Source organism: Rhinolophus ferrumequinum, chromosome 6 (genome assembly GCF_004115265.2).
Source record: "Rhinolophus ferrumequinum isolate MPI-CBG mRhiFer1 chromosome 6, mRhiFer1_v1.p, whole genome shotgun sequence".
In the NCBI taxonomy this organism is placed as follows: domain Eukaryota; kingdom Metazoa; phylum Chordata; class Mammalia; order Chiroptera; family Rhinolophidae; genus Rhinolophus; species Rhinolophus ferrumequinum.
Genome location: NC_046289.1, coordinates 9,376,856 through 9,391,733, shown reverse-complemented (window position 1 = coordinate 9,391,733; position 14,878 = coordinate 9,376,856). Strand labels below are relative to the sequence as shown.

At 47.2% G+C, this 14,878-nt stretch overlaps 1 protein-coding gene across 16 annotated transcripts in view; it reads left to right on the top strand.

The window, feature by feature from the left end:
- Window positions 1–14,878, top strand: part of UNC79 (unc-79 homolog, NALCN channel complex subunit) — a 240,447-nt gene that overhangs the window by 130,875 nt on the left and 94,694 nt on the right. For all 16 annotated transcript variants that reach the window (XM_033108855.1, XM_033108860.1, XM_033108868.1 and 13 more), the window contains 4 exons: window positions 7,276–7,433; window positions 10,496–10,677; window positions 12,573–12,774; window positions 14,060–14,239. In XM_033108855.1, coding sequence (XP_032964746.1) covers window positions 7,276–7,433; window positions 10,496–10,677; window positions 12,573–12,774; window positions 14,060–14,239 — 722 coding nt within the window. The remainder of the gene's footprint in view (window positions 1–7,275; window positions 7,434–10,495; window positions 10,678–12,572; window positions 12,775–14,059; window positions 14,240–14,878) is intronic.

The following is a 14,878-nucleotide window of genomic DNA, read 5'->3' as shown; positions in this document are numbered from 1 at the left end:
CATCCTAATCATTTATGGGAATTACTTTTATTTCTCTTATTTCGTGTAATTATTAACTATGTCAACATGAGTAATAGTAATTTTCTTTGCTTGATACTGTAAAAATGGAAAAGGTAAAATAAGGATTATTTTATGCCTTTCAGTTGTTAGATGGCTTAAGAATTTAACATACCCTAGTAAAGTGTCAACAGGTCCTAAGTTAATATTTGTGTAGTATACTTGAGTAAGGATTTATGTCATTTCTTACATGAAATAGAACTGCTAATAGACATCTAAATCTCTCCATATATGTTGTCTGATAAGGTATTTTTTAAAAGACTACCTCAGCATTTTGAGAAAAATAATAAAATATTGCCCTGGATTTACATACTAGTGTTCTTTCTGAGAACCTTAAAATAGCTGTTCAATCTTCCTGGAAGTAAGTCCGAATAATATTGTCCTCATTTTATATGTAAGAGGATGAGGTGATAAAAAGGGAAAAGTTTGGTTCCAAAACCATGTTAAGGGTGATTAAGTTGGTGACAAAACCATGTTAAGGGTCTGTCTTCGCTCATTTTGTGTATTTATTCAACAAGTATTATTGAGGGCTTAGTATTTACGTTATTTTTCTAGGCACTTTGGAAATTTGCGATCTAGTTTGGAAGGGGGTGAACACTCTGTACGTAGAAGGTGACCACATAATTTACTATTCAAATTGGTCTACTTTTAAGAGTAAAACGGGATAATCTTCATAATAACCTCAAAACAATAAGTATAAAGTAGACGAAGATCTTGGATAAACTAAGATACGTCGTCATTGTACGTATGTAAGAGTCACTATCAAATCCAAAAGATGTGTGATTGGATGAGTGTTTTTTGTGTTTTCAGAGGTGGGGAAGGTCATTTCTGGGTGATCAGAGAGGCAGTCGGGCAGATACCTTGTGGATAAGCATTGAGATAAGGATAGAATTTTGACAGGAGATGTTTGAGCTTGGTAGGCCATTTTGCAGAAAGTGGGACTATCAAGAGTACACAGATGGCAGAGTTGGAAAGAGGGGACAAAAAATGAGTAGGGAATACTTAGGTGATTCCAAGGTTTTATTTTTCACTGCGTGGTGTGGTTTTAGGGGAAGTAACAGAAAATGAAGCTGGAGAAGGGGCTTAGTACCCAAATGTGAAGGGCCTTGAATATAGGGACATCATTTAAAGATGTTTGGAGATCTATGGAAGATCTTAAAACGATGAAAAGGGTCAGAGTTGGACCTTGATAGTGTAAGCATGGAGAAAAGGGAGAACCTTGCCTCTCTCCTAGCTCCTGGTGGCTGCTGGCAGTGCACGGCCTCCCATGGCTGGCAGATGCATCACTCTGATCTCTGCCTCCGTCTTCACGTGGTCTTCCTCCCATGTGACGGGTGTCTCTCTGTGTCCCCATCGCTTCTTGTACGGGCACTCACAAGTCATTAGATTTAGGACCACCCAGCTCCAGTGAGACCTCATCTTACCAAATTGCATCTGCAATGACCCTATTTCTAAATAACGACACATTCTGAGGTTCACATTCTGAGGTCCGGGTCGATGTGACACTATTCAACCGAGGACAGAAGCATACCATGGAAATGGTGGCGCTAAAGAAGTTTCCTCATGATAAATGGGGCTTCTACAGGTGACATGGGAGGAGATGGTGGCAGAGTGGCCATGCTGACCTGGACGTGGGGAAAAGTAAGAATGATCTGGAAATATCAGTGTGACGGATGGGAAAAGCCGCAAGTCCAGGCAAAGGTGGTGAGGGAACTGGGTTAGGAATTAGGAATTAGGCAGAAGCTCTGTTCATTCCAGGAGAGTGGGAATACCAAGTGGGCTGCCTTTTGTTGTGGAAGCCACCTCTACCAGACAGGTGCTCGGGCCCAATGGATCGTTGTGCTGGGGATCTTGCCTCAGCCTCTGGTGGCATGGCTCAGGTTTTCCTCAAAGTATGACCCTATACAAAAACCATGATGGACGATGAGGGATCTGAAGAAAGTACGTTTTTCCTTCCGTTTTTCAAACAAGCTGCTTAGGGAACTGGAAAAGCCATATGTATGAGACTGGCCAAGTCCTGGGATTTTTGTCACCGAGACGGTTTTTAGCAATGCTGTATATGGTTTGCCTCCTTCAACTAAATTGAAAGTTCCACGAGGGGGTCATAGCTTATGTCTTCTTTTTCCTTTGCATTCTCTGTAAAGCCTGTTGTGTTCTGGAAGCATCATCATCTTAGCCTCCCAATGGGAACAGTAGTGTGAGGGTTTTGACCACCTACTGTGTGTCAAGCACCATGAATCATCTCATTGAATGCAGCCAGCATTGGGAGGAAGAGGAAGTTCAGAGAAGTTAAGGAATTTACACTTGGTTACACGGCTAATTAACGCCAGGGATGGATTAGATCCATATTTGTCTCATATCCTCTACTTGGATGAAGCGTACAGTGTTTCAGAATTGTTCCTTTTCATTCCATACCTCTAGTATGTCTTCTGAGAAACAAGCAACTCCCTGATTTGTACCTCAGCGTACTCTGTAAAATGGAGAGAACGTGTGTCACTCCTCAATCTCTTGGTGTGCATTATGAGTTTTTGAAAGTCACAAATAGTTTTTTAACCTTTAAAAAAAAAAATTATTTAAGTGTGTTTTTCCAGGACCCATCAGCTCCAAGTCATGTAGTTGTTTCAATCTAGTTGTGGGGGACGCAGCTCACAGTGGCCCATGTGGGGATCGAACCGGCAACCCTGCTGTTAAGAGCACCACGCTCTAACCAACTGGGCTAACCGGCCTCCCCTCACAAACAGTTTTGATTTTGATATTAACTGGAACCAAATAGAAAACACAACAACAAAAAGGAAAAGACATACTTTAAATAATTAATGAAAAATTGGAAACCAGTACTATATTATTAATAAAATATATATTCAGAATTTTTCTGGTAGAAATTGATAGGGACTTAACTAAACTTGCTAAAGTACATCTTTGACCAGCAGTGGTCGGGTTTTAGGCGTGGCTAGTACTCATAAGATGTTACCAGGGTTCTCTCTCTCCCTCCCTCTCCCCCTCTCTCCCCCTCCCCCTCTCTCCCCCTCTTCCCGCCCTCCCTCCTCCCTCCCTCTCCTCTCCCCCTCCTCTCCCCCTGCTCCCCTCCCTCCCTCTCCCCCTCCCCTCCCTCTCTCCCCTCCCCCCCTCTCCCCCTCCTCTCCCTCCCTCCCTCTCCCCCTCTCTCCCCCTGCTCCCTCCCTCCCTCCCTCTCCCCTCTCTCCCCCCTCCTCTCCCTCCCTCCCTTCTCCTCTCTCCCCCCCCCTCCCCTCCTCTCTCCCTCTCCCCCTCTCTCCCCCTTCTCCCCTCCCTCCCTCTCCCCTCTCTCCCCCCCTCCTCTCCCTCCCTCCCTCTCCCCTCTCTCCCTCCCTCCCTCTCCCCTCTCTCCCCCTGCTCCCCTCCCTTTCTCCCTCTCCCCCTCTCTCACCCCTCCTCTCCCCCCTCCTCTCCCCCTCCTCCCCCTCTCTCCCTCCCTCCCCCTCTCTCCCTTTCCACCTCCCTCCTCTCCCCCCTCTCTCCCCCTGCTTCCCTCCCCTCCCTCCCCTCTCTCTCCTCTCCCCCCTCTCTCCCTCCCTCCTCTCCCATCTCTCATCCCTCTCTCCTCTCTCCCCCCTCCCTCCCTCTCTCTCCCTCTCCCCTCTCTCCCCTCCCCTCCGCTCCCTTCCCTCCTCTCCTCCCCTCTCTCCCCCTTCTCCCCTCCCTCCCTCTCCCACTCTCTCCCCCCTCCTCTCCTTCCTCCCTCTCTCCTCTCCTTCCCTCCTCCCTCTCGCCCCTCTCTCCCCCTCTCTTCCTCTCTCCCTCTCCCCTCTTCTCCCCCCTCCTCTCCTCGCCCTCTCCCTCTACCCCCCTCTTCCCCCTGCCCCCTCCCTCTCTCCTCTCCCCTCTCTCCCCCTGGCCTCCCCTCCCTCCTCTCCCCCCTCCCCTCCCTCTCTCCCGCTCCCCCTCTCCCCTCCTCTCCCTCCCTCCTCTCCCCTCTCTCCCCTGCTCCCCTCCTCCCTCCCTCTCTCCTCCCTCTCCCCCCCTCGCTCTCCCTCCCCCTCTCCCCTCTCTCCCTCCCCCTCTCCCCCTCTCTCCTCCCCCTGCTCCCCTCCCTTTCTCCCTCTCCCCATCTCTCACTCCGCTCCTCTCCCTGCCCCTCCTCTCCCTCTCTCCTCCTCCGCTCTGCCCTCTCTCCCCTGCCCTGGCTCCCCTCCCTCCCTCTCCCCTCTCTCCCCTGCTTCCCCTCCCTCCTCCCTCTCCCCTCTCTCCCCCCTCCTCTCCCTCCCCTCCGCTCCCCTCTCGCTCCCTCTCCCCCTCTCCCTCTCTCCCTCTCTCCTCCTCCCTCTCCCCCTCTCCCTCCCCCCTCTCTCCCCCCTCCTCTCCCTCCCTCCCTCTCCCCCTCCTCTCCCCCTTCTCCCCTCCCTCCCTCTCCCCTCTCTCCTCCCTCCCCCTCCTCTCCTTCCTCCCTCTCTCCTCCTCTCCTCCCTCCCCTCTCCCCTCTCCTCCCCTCTCTCCCTCGTCTCTCCTCTCCCCTCTCTCTCCCCTCCTCGCCCTCTCCCTCTCCCCCCCTCCTCTCCCCTCTCCCTCTCTCCCCTCTCTCCCCTCCCTCTCCTCCCTCTCCCTCTGCCCCCCCTCCCCTCCCCCCTCCCCTCCCCCTCTCCCTCTCCCCCCTCCTCTCCCCTCCCTCCTCCCTCCCTCCTCTCCCCCTCTCTCCCCCTGCTCCCCTCCCTCCCTCCCCTCTCCCCCTCTCCCCCCCTCCCTGCCCTCCCTCCCTCCCTCCCTCTCCCCTCTCCTCTCCCCCCTCCTCTCTCTCCCTCCCTCCCTCTCTCCTCTCTCCCCCTCCCTCCCTCTCTCCCTCGCCCCCCTCTCTCCCCCCTCCTCTCCCTCCTCCCTCCTCCCCCTCCTCTCCCCCTTCTCCCCTCCTCCCTCTCACCCTCTCTCTCCCCCCTCCTCTCCCTTCCTCCCTCTCTCCTCCCTCCCTCCCTCCCTCCCCCCCTCTCTCCCCCCCCTCTCTTCCCTCTCTCCCTCTCCCCCTCTCTCCCCCTCCTCTCCTCTCTCCCTCTCCCCCTCTCTCCCCTGCTCCCCTCCCTCTCTCCCTCTCCCCTCTGTCCACCCGTCGCTCCCCTCCCTCCCTCTCCCCCCTCCCCTCCCTCTCTCCCCCTCTCCCCCTCTCCCCCTCCTCTCCCTCCTCCCTCTCCCCTCTCTCCCCTGCTCCCCTCTCCCTCCCTCCCTCCCTCTCCCCTCTCTCCCCCCTCCTCTCCTCCCTCCCTTTCTCCTCTCTCCCCCCTCCCCTCCCTCTCTCCCATCTCCCCTCTCTCGCTCCCCCTTCTCCCCCTCCCTCCCTATCCCCTCTCTCCCCCTCCTCCTCCCTCCCTCCCTCTCCCATCTCTCCCTCCCTCCCTCTCTCCCCCTCTCTCCCCCTGCTCCCCTCCTTTCTCCTCTCCCTCCCCTCTCTCCCCTCCTCCTCTGCCTTCCCTCCCTCTCCCTCTCTCCTCTCCTCTCCCGCTCCCTCCCTCTCCCCTCTGCTCCCCTGGCTCCCCTCCCTCCCGCTCCTCCCCCCTCTCCCAATGCGCCACCTCCCTCCCTCCTCTCCTCTCCCCTCTCGCCCCCCTCCTCTTTCCCTCCCACTCTCTCCTCTCTCCCCCCCTTCCCGCTCCCTTTTCTCCTCTCCCCCTCTCTCCCCCCCCCCTCCTCTTCCTCCCTCCCTCTCCCCCTCTCTCCCCATTCTCCCCTCCCTCCCTCGCCCCTCCTCACCCCGCCTCTCCCGTCCTCCCTCCGCCTCCTCCTCTCGCCCTCCGCTCCTCCCTCCTCCCTCTCCCCTCTCTCCCCCCTCTTCTACCGCTCCCCATCTCCCCTCTCCTCCGCCCCCCACCTCCATCCCTTCTCTCCCTCTCCTCCCCCTCTCTCCCTCCCTGCTCCCCCCCCTCTCTCTCCCTCTCCCCTCTCTCTCCACCCTCCCCTCCCGCCCTCCCTCTCCCCCCACCTAGCTCTCCCCCCCCCTCCTCTCCCTCCCTCCCTCTCCCCCTCCTCTCCCCCTGCCCCCCTCCCTCCCTCCCTCTCCCCCTCTCTCCCCCCTCCCTGCCCTCCCTCCCTCCCTCCCTCTCCCCTCTCTCCCCCCTCCTCTCTCTCCCTCCCTCTCCCCCTCTCTCCCCCTGCTCCCCTCCCTCCCTCCCTCTCTCCTCTCTCCCCCCTCCTCTCCCTCCTTCCCTCTCCCCCTCTCTCCCCTTGCTCCCCTCCCCCCCTCTTCCCCCCCCTCCCCCTCCTCCCCTCCCTCTCTCCCTCTCCCCCTCTCTCCCCCCTCTCCTCTCCCTCCCTCCCTCTCCCACTCTCTCCCCCTGCTCCCCTCCCTCTCTCCCTCTCCCCTCTCTCCCCCCTCTCCTCTCCCTCCCTCCCTCTCCCCCTCTCTCCCCTACCTCCCTCCCTCCTCTCCCCTCTCTCCCCCCTCTGCCCTTCCTCCCTACCCATTACTTAGCCCCATTGCATCTGTATTGACTTCTCTGCACGCTGTCCCTGTGACACAGAAAAGAGAGTCACTGGCAGCTCTAGACCAGCATTGTACTTCATTGCTGAGGTTTTAGGAGAGAGATCTTCCCTCTCTCAGAGTCCAAAGCAATACCTGGAACCTGGACAAAGGATTCCATCATTCTGGGTCGTATGCCCACCCCTAGACTGATCACTCTATCCGTGGCATTGCAGTGCTTTGATCAGCCTGGGTTTTGTGCTCTCACGATAGGAGAAAGAGGGGGGACCCTTGATCGACAGCCCTGCCCGTTGAAAAGACTATTCTTAGTAGAAAAAGAGTTGTTCTTTGCTAGAAGAAGAGGAAAAGGCTGCTGGGCAGCAAAACCAACAAAAAGTCCCGGATGTTCAGCATAAGAAAAAAAATGTTTAAGTTACTATCATGTCATCATTTTAGCAAAACTGATATCAATTTTGTATGTTATTTGGCAGTCATTGTTCACGTATGTATCTGAATGTATAATATACAATTAAAAATGTTTATGTTAAAAATGTAATGTTAAGTGGTAAGTGTTTTTTCTATGTTGTTACATAAAAGTAGTTACTTTAAAAAAACAAGAACAGAACAGAGCACAGGAAAAGTTTGTCCGAGGATTCTAGTTTTGTGGATGAATCTAATTTCACTGAGAGCGTGCCTACCGGCTACCCGTTAACTACACTTCTTCTAAATTAAGATAATAGTCTTTTTTTTCTAGAAAGGTTGTCCTACCTGTAACCACTTTGCTTCCTTTTGATTTCCAGCCTGTGGAGAGTCGTCAAATCTGAGTTTTCCCAGCTCTCTTCTTTGGCAGTTCCCCTTCTTCTCCATGCTTTGTCACTTCCTCATGGTGCTGATGTCTTCTGGACAATCATAAATGGCAATTTCAACAGCAAAGACTGGAAGATGAGGTTTGAAGCAGGTACCTCTGTATTAGCTTAAAAATTCTCTCTGGTTCACAATGCAAACCGGATGTCCAGTTGTGGGATCTCTTTTCGGCCCTCCATTTCCCTCCCTTCTCTTTAAGGGGCATTGTCCTGCTTGCTGGCACTCTTGGTTGGTTCTGCTTAGCTGAGCTTCCTCAACAATGGTATTTTGCAGAGTGGTCCTTAGGTAGGGTTATCCTGTCTAGTTTACCTGTTGTCCAGGTGTATTATTAATTGCCCCCTGATTTACTTTCATATGGGTCCCGGCGGGAGTGATCAATTGTGTAGTGAACCTCATAGGTTACTTGCATCAGGGTAAGTGGGAATGTTTGTTAAAAACGCAGATTATTGGGCTATGTCCTAGACCTGCTGAACCAGAGTCTCAGGAGGGAAGGCCAGGAATCTACATTTTTAAGAAGTTCCCCGTGTAATTCAGTGGAGTTTGAGAAGCTCTGCTGTTACGGTGTATCCTCACCTTGAAGCATCAGGGACCAAGTCTGGGGCCATGATGGGTATAATTTCCTAGGGCAAGTTCTTAGCAGAACGTGGTAAGGAAGGAACCTGGGTGTGTTCTCTTAGCCTCCCACCTGCTCTTCACTGTCACTGCACTCTGTTAATACTCCCTTTCCCAGGGGGCCGCACACAGGGCTGGCATGTCATCATGGCCTCATCACAATGGTTCTGTGTATTTTAGTGTCTCAAAAATTGGGCAGAGAAACGGAAGTTTCATCAGGTGAGTTAACTATTGTATTTTAGAGTTCAGTTCCCTAATCTCTGGCCACCTCAAAGAGTTCTTGGTTTTTAATACCCCATCAATCCCAGGGGCTGGTGTATTTAGATGGCAGCACATGATGTTGTAGGGAATAAGATCAGAGTAAAATTTGCTGGCAAAACACGATATGGTATTGGCAACATTTTGGTGGCATTACATCCAAATAAAGCAGATAAATATTTAACTATGCTCTTTGGTGCCAATTTAAGGATTAGATAGTTGCTGGATTAATCTTCTGGCTCACAGTTCTAATTACGTTGGTTTTCTACGCAAAAATTTTATTGGGGTACACCTGAAACTAATAAAAAAAATAAAAGAAAAATTTTATTGAGTTTTCAATAAAAACTAGAGAATAAAGTTTAGACTTCTTAAACTGACATTTGCAGCCTCCCGTGGTCTGGCTGCCCATGTTGGCAGCTTCGTTTCCCACTCTTTTTTTACGTGCCGTCGCTCTGTCCTCATTGCTTCCTGCTTCCCCTCATCCACGTCTTGGCCGTTCTCTGCTCTCCATCTGAAACCTTCTTCCCTTCTCGGTCCCGTTCAAATGCTACCTCCAATTGAACCACTTTCAAATGCCCCCATTGAGTTCCACTTTCTCGGTTTCCTTGGTGGAAAGTCATTTCTTTATCCCCTGATCTCCCATAGCATTTTATTTACCCATTAGCGAGCGGCATTTATGGCTCTTTATATTATGTTTCAGTTATAGTTGTACCTGTCTTATCACTTTTAGTTGACTTGACTGTGAAGTCAAGACCCATGAGTGATTCACATATTAGTCTGCTCGGGCTGCCATGACAGAATACCACAGACTGGGGGGCTTGAGTAACAGAACTTTATTTCTCACAGTTCTGGAGGCTGGAAGTCCAAGATCAAGGTGCTGGCCAATTCAGTACCTCAGTGAGGGCTCTCTTCCTGGCTTGTAGATGGTAACCTTCTTGCTGTGTCCTCACATGGCGGAGAGAGAGATAGAGAGCTCCAGTCTCCCTTCTTCTTTTTATAAGGACATAAATCCCATCATGGGGGGCCTCACCCTCATGATCTCATCTACACCTAATTACCTCCCAAGGTACCACCCCAAATACCATCACATTAGGGGTTAGGGCTTCAACATAGGAATTTTGGGGGGGACATAAACATTCCGTCCATAACGGTTCATTTTTCTATTTACTTCCAGTTTCCCACAAGTACCGAGGATGGTTTCATATATATATATATATATATATACACATACATACATATAAATGCTTTATATACTATATATTTAAAATAAGTGTTTCAGTGAATTTATTGAATAAATACTGTACGTACTAGGTACTATGGAAACAATAAAAAAGAGTATGAGAGAGGGTTTCTGCTCTCAAAAGCCCCTAATTTAATCGATGAGACCAACACAAACATGTAAGAGGTTAAGAAACTGCAAAGGTGTAAATATAGTTCAAGATCAAAAAAGAAGATATATCGCACAGCTATATACGAACACACAAATGCCATATGTAAATGAATAGTATTTTTGCAGGAGTTTATGGATGAAATGGCCACTCTAGGAAGTCAGAGTGGGCTTCACAAAACACGTAGAATTTTAACAGCCAATTCTTTTAAGGATGGTAGAATGTCCATTAGCAGAAAAGAATAGAAGGAATATTGTAGGCTGTTGGAACAGCGTAAGCAAAGTAGTGAAACATCTTTATTTGCATGGGACTATATTGCTTTACTATCTACTGTAACTTTTTATAAAGCTGTGTTTTGAGGGTGACTGGAATCATTTAACATAGATTTGCAGAATAATTAGAAATCTATCAAGTAAGGGTGCATCTATGTCATGGAAGAAATGCTCTGTAGCCCCAGGAAGACTGGTTGTCATTTCACATCACGATAGACTAAGGGTGGAGTGGAGAGTCCAGAACCTAGAGTGAGGACTGGTGGGTACCTTCCACCTCTCTGTGTTGTCTGCAGAGCCTCCGTGGAATGGGCAAAGACATGAGCATGGGGGCATTTTGAATAGTTTGAAATATAGCTGGAAGTTAAAGGAAAAGACCATTAAAAAAAAGAAAAAAAGACAACCCGGAGCTAAATCAAGGCTGCCAGGCACTAAAATACTACACTGAGTAGAAATGGTCTCTGCTGCGTAGGTGAAACAGAATGCTGGAAAAGGTGTCATTAGCGTTTCCTTTTGGTATTTAAAGTCAGTGTGTGGGGGCCCAGAGTTACCCTTATCTCTGAGGGACAGTTCTTAGACTGTCTAAATAAATGTCAATTTTTTTGTTGTTCTCTGCCTTTACATTGCAGTGGAAAAAGTGGCTGTAATTTGTAGATTTCTGGATATTCACTCAGTGACGAAAAACCATCTGCTGAAGTATTCGCTGGCACACGCCTTCTGCTGCTTCCTGACGGCTGTGGAGGACGTCAACCCGGCAGTGGCTACCAGGGCCGGTCTCCTGCTTGACACCATAAAGAGGCCAGCGCTGCAGGTGACGTCCCTCAGATGTGTGTGGATGGTACTCTGCCCTGCTACTAACCACTGAGTTGTTTGTCACATAAACACATTTACTACTGAGGAGGAGGATGATGAGGATGATTATGGAAATTTTTAAATTGGGAAAAACATTCCAGAACCACACTTAATTAACAGACCTCTTGTTTTTATTGGTTGATGCTTTGTTTTCAGCCATTGTCCATATGCTGATATCACTTCTGACAGGTGTAACTATTATGTAGTGTGTGTGTGTGTGTGTGTGTGTGTGTGTGTGTGTGGCAGATTTTTAAAGGAAGCTCGTTTATTTTATATCATTTAGGTGGCTCCTGGGCTAGAAGCCCTTGTCATTAGAGGCTAGATACTAAGAGAAGTCAGGTGAATTATAATATAAAGCAAAGCAAAACATGAGAAGGTAAATACGTGATGAAAATGAAATGGTACCAAAGAAACACGAAATATGAAACCTGGAAAGAGTTGTGTACTTATCTTACTTTGCACCTCTATTTTATAGTTGAAGAAGCCAAGTTTCAGAGCGATATAATAATGTGACCTATCAAAGGACACAGAGTAAATTCATGGGAGAACCAAGACTAGAACCTCCAAAGTCCTGATTTTCTGCTTTTCCACATTGCCACGTGATTTGTTATCATATCACTATTAATAAAACTAATAATAATGGCAAGAACTCATATTTATCAAATAGGTATTGTGTTTCCAGGTCAGTGTATCGAAAGTGTCTTATCAGGCATTATCTCATTTAATTCCCACAATAATCTTTTTTGTGTTCCCATTTTACAGAAGGAGAAGCTGAGGGTTAGAAAGGTTAAGTAATTTCAGAGTCATGGCCAGTAAGTGGCAGAGCAAACTGAGGTCTGACTCATAATACAGTCCATGTTCTTAACTCTGTGTGTGTGTGTATGTATGTGTCTGTGTATGTGTGTGCGTGTGTGTGTGTGTGTGCACACACTCTGCTTCCCAATCAGTATAAGGGTTCTTCTTGTAAAAAAGACTAAGAAGAAAGGGCAAACAGTGCAGGATCTGAAAAATTACAGGGTGATGCTGCCTGTGGCCGCATACCCTCCCTTGTAAAAATCCCAGTTGTCCTCTGGATAGGATAGTCCTTCTCTGTTGGTCTTAATAAAATTATTAAGGTAGTAGTTCTATGTCTTACCCCTTCTCAGGGCCTGGAACATAGAAGGTACTCATTAGATGAGAGTTGAGTCAATTAATGGGATGGTTGGATGAATTACAGTTTTTAAGTTTCATTCAGTTTTTTTTTTAAAAAAAGGGGAATGGCAGACTCATATACTAGAGAAATAGATGCTCAACCCATTCCATCTTTGATTTTTTTTTAAGAGCCTATATTATATTCCACTCACATTCCAAGGAGACAAGATGACTTTATTTTTTTTTAGTATTATTAAAAGAATTCTAAAATCTAAAGTTCTTTCAGAAATTTTAATTCTAAATTTTGGCATTTGGCATTGAAAGGGAACTGAAAAACCATCTTCTTGTGTATTCTGAAATGTAGCTTTGAAATTACGCTTCACTTATAGAAACTATAGACATTAAAAAAATAAACATTGGTTTGAGGGTATTTGGATTAAGTCGTGATTATTTGATGCATAAAAAATTAATAACATACATTTAGTTCAGAGGTCTGAGTCAAAATTTAAGAGATATTCTACAATAAGGAGAAGCTTCTCTTCTGTATTTTTTTTCATACCAAAATTTGCAATCAACAAAGCCTTTCAATTGGATCATTCTACATTGTTAAGTACAGAGAGAGGAGGTTGCCTTATTTCACCGACTTTGCTTAATTAGTGCACGTGCTTTGAAGCCACTTGGATGTTTACATCTGACTTTCCCCTTTTCCCCCTTTTTCCCCAGGGACTGTGTCTTTGTCTTGACTTCCAGTTTGATACCGTGGTTAAAGACCGACCCACGATTTTGAGCAAACTGTTACTCTTGCATTTTCTTAAGCAAGATATTCCTGCTTTGAGTTGGGAGTTCTTTGTCAACAGATTTGAGACCCTTTCCTTGGAAGCTCAGCTGCATTTGGATTGTAACAAAGAATTTCCTTTTCCTACAAGTAAGTGAAAGGAAGAACTTGCTTGAAAGAATCACCGGTCCTGTTCATGTGCTTGCTAGATAAGCAGATGATAACTCTCTGCGTGTGGTTTAATTCCCCACTATGGAGGATGCCTTGATTTCACCTACTCAGTTCATCAAATGCATGTTGAATATCTGTTGTAGTAATCCACAGGTTAACTATTTCTTGGTGTTCCAAAATCAAAATTCTTCTTATTTCACTGAGCACCTATGAGAACCATTTGTGACTGTGTGTTCCTTAGATATTATTTAATCATCGTGTTTATAATGTTTGTGAGCAAGTTTGTGAGATATATTTTCACCTTGCAAATTCACTCTTGCATGTTTATTAATCAGTTACCCACAGCTCTAAATTGATGGGGAAAAGACTTAGGGCATTCAGCTGTTTATCCAGCGATAACAAAATTAGATAATTTAATCTTATGGTCTAAAGGGGTGTCCAAACTGCGGCCCGCGGGCCAACTGCGGCCCATGATCCATTGTTAATTGGCCCGCACAAATTCCAGAAATATATTTAGTTTACTTAAATAAACCAGGTGAGGCAATACGTACTTCACCTCGAGTGAGTGGCCCGGCTGTTTGTGTATTTTACCGAATATGGCCCTTGGTGAAAAACGTTGAAAAAAGTTTGGACACCCCTGGTCTAAACAAAAATAATAGGTGACAGTCATGATTTTTTAATATAAGACTTACCATTGAGGGAGATAGATGGAGTCGTATATCCATGAAAGATTTTTAAAATTATTCCTTTATTATTTTTTAAATTAAACGTATTGGGGTGATATTGGTTAATAAAATTATAGATTTCAAGTGTCTAATTCTATAATACATCATCTGTATATTGCATTATGTGTTCACCACCCAGAATCAGTTCTCCTTCCATCACCATATATTTGACCCCCATTACCTTTTTCTACCTCTCCCTCCCCTGCTTTCCCTCTGGTAACCACTAAACTGTTATCTGTGTCTATGACTTTTTGTCTTGTACGTTTGTTGCTTTCAGTTTTATATCCCACATATGAGCGAAATCATATGGTTCTCCATTTTTTCTGTCTGACTTATTTCACATAATAGCCTCAAGATTCATCCATGTTGTTGCAAATGGCAGTTTTTCATCTTTTCTTATGGCTGAGTAATATCCCATTTTATATATGTACTACAGAAAGATGGTTTTAATACTGCAAATATACACAGATGGGTTGTTTCAAACTAGTTGTGTAACAGCCAGTGAAGGAAAATGATACCCTCTAATTCCTTTTACAAAGCTATCACTGCTGTAAGAACCAATGTTGGCAACCTCAGTGACACCGCCCTGTGGAAGATCAAGAGGGCTCGTTTTGCCAGGAACCGCCAGAAGAGCGTGCGTTCCCTGAGAGACAGTGTGAAAGGGCCTGCGGAGTCTAAGAGGGCGCTCTCCCTCCCTGAGACCCTCACCTCCAAAATCCGTTGAGTACCTTCTTCCATCCTTCTTTTAAATCTGTTGAATGTCTTTCTTTCTGAGGCTGACTTGTCTTGTTGAGTGTTTGCAGAAAGTATTTAGCAAACTGAGTTCGTTCAGCAGGTTTGGCCTTCAGATTCCCTAGAGGGTCACCCCAGAGGTGTTAATGCCCTGGGTGGCTTTTTCCAGTTTGTGGGTAAAGCAGAGCAAAGCCTCGATCCAGTAATAGGTTGTTTTGAAACGTAGAAGGCAGCAAATCCGTTGATGCTTGGCATGAAAGTAGAAGCATTTGCTCCTAAGTCTAGAATGTGAAGGTTTGTGCCAGCTTTGTAACTTATCCAGAGTTTCCTGGGTAAGACATTGTCAAGACCCTTGGCAGCCAAAGAAGTAGAGTGTATCTGGACTGCATTTTCATTTAATGCATGATAGAGGCAGACAAATGAGTTCCCACACACACCAATAATACTGGTTGCTTTTGAAAAGCAACGATCAGGCTGAGGAGAAGTTGAATTTCTGCCCAACTTTACCAGAGAACTTAAAATAAAAACAAGCTTCATTGCCAACTCAAAAAAAAAGACCACACATTCTTGTTTTCTAAAGGTCTTTCTTTCTACTGCACTTTTAAAGAGGACAGAATTTTCCTTTA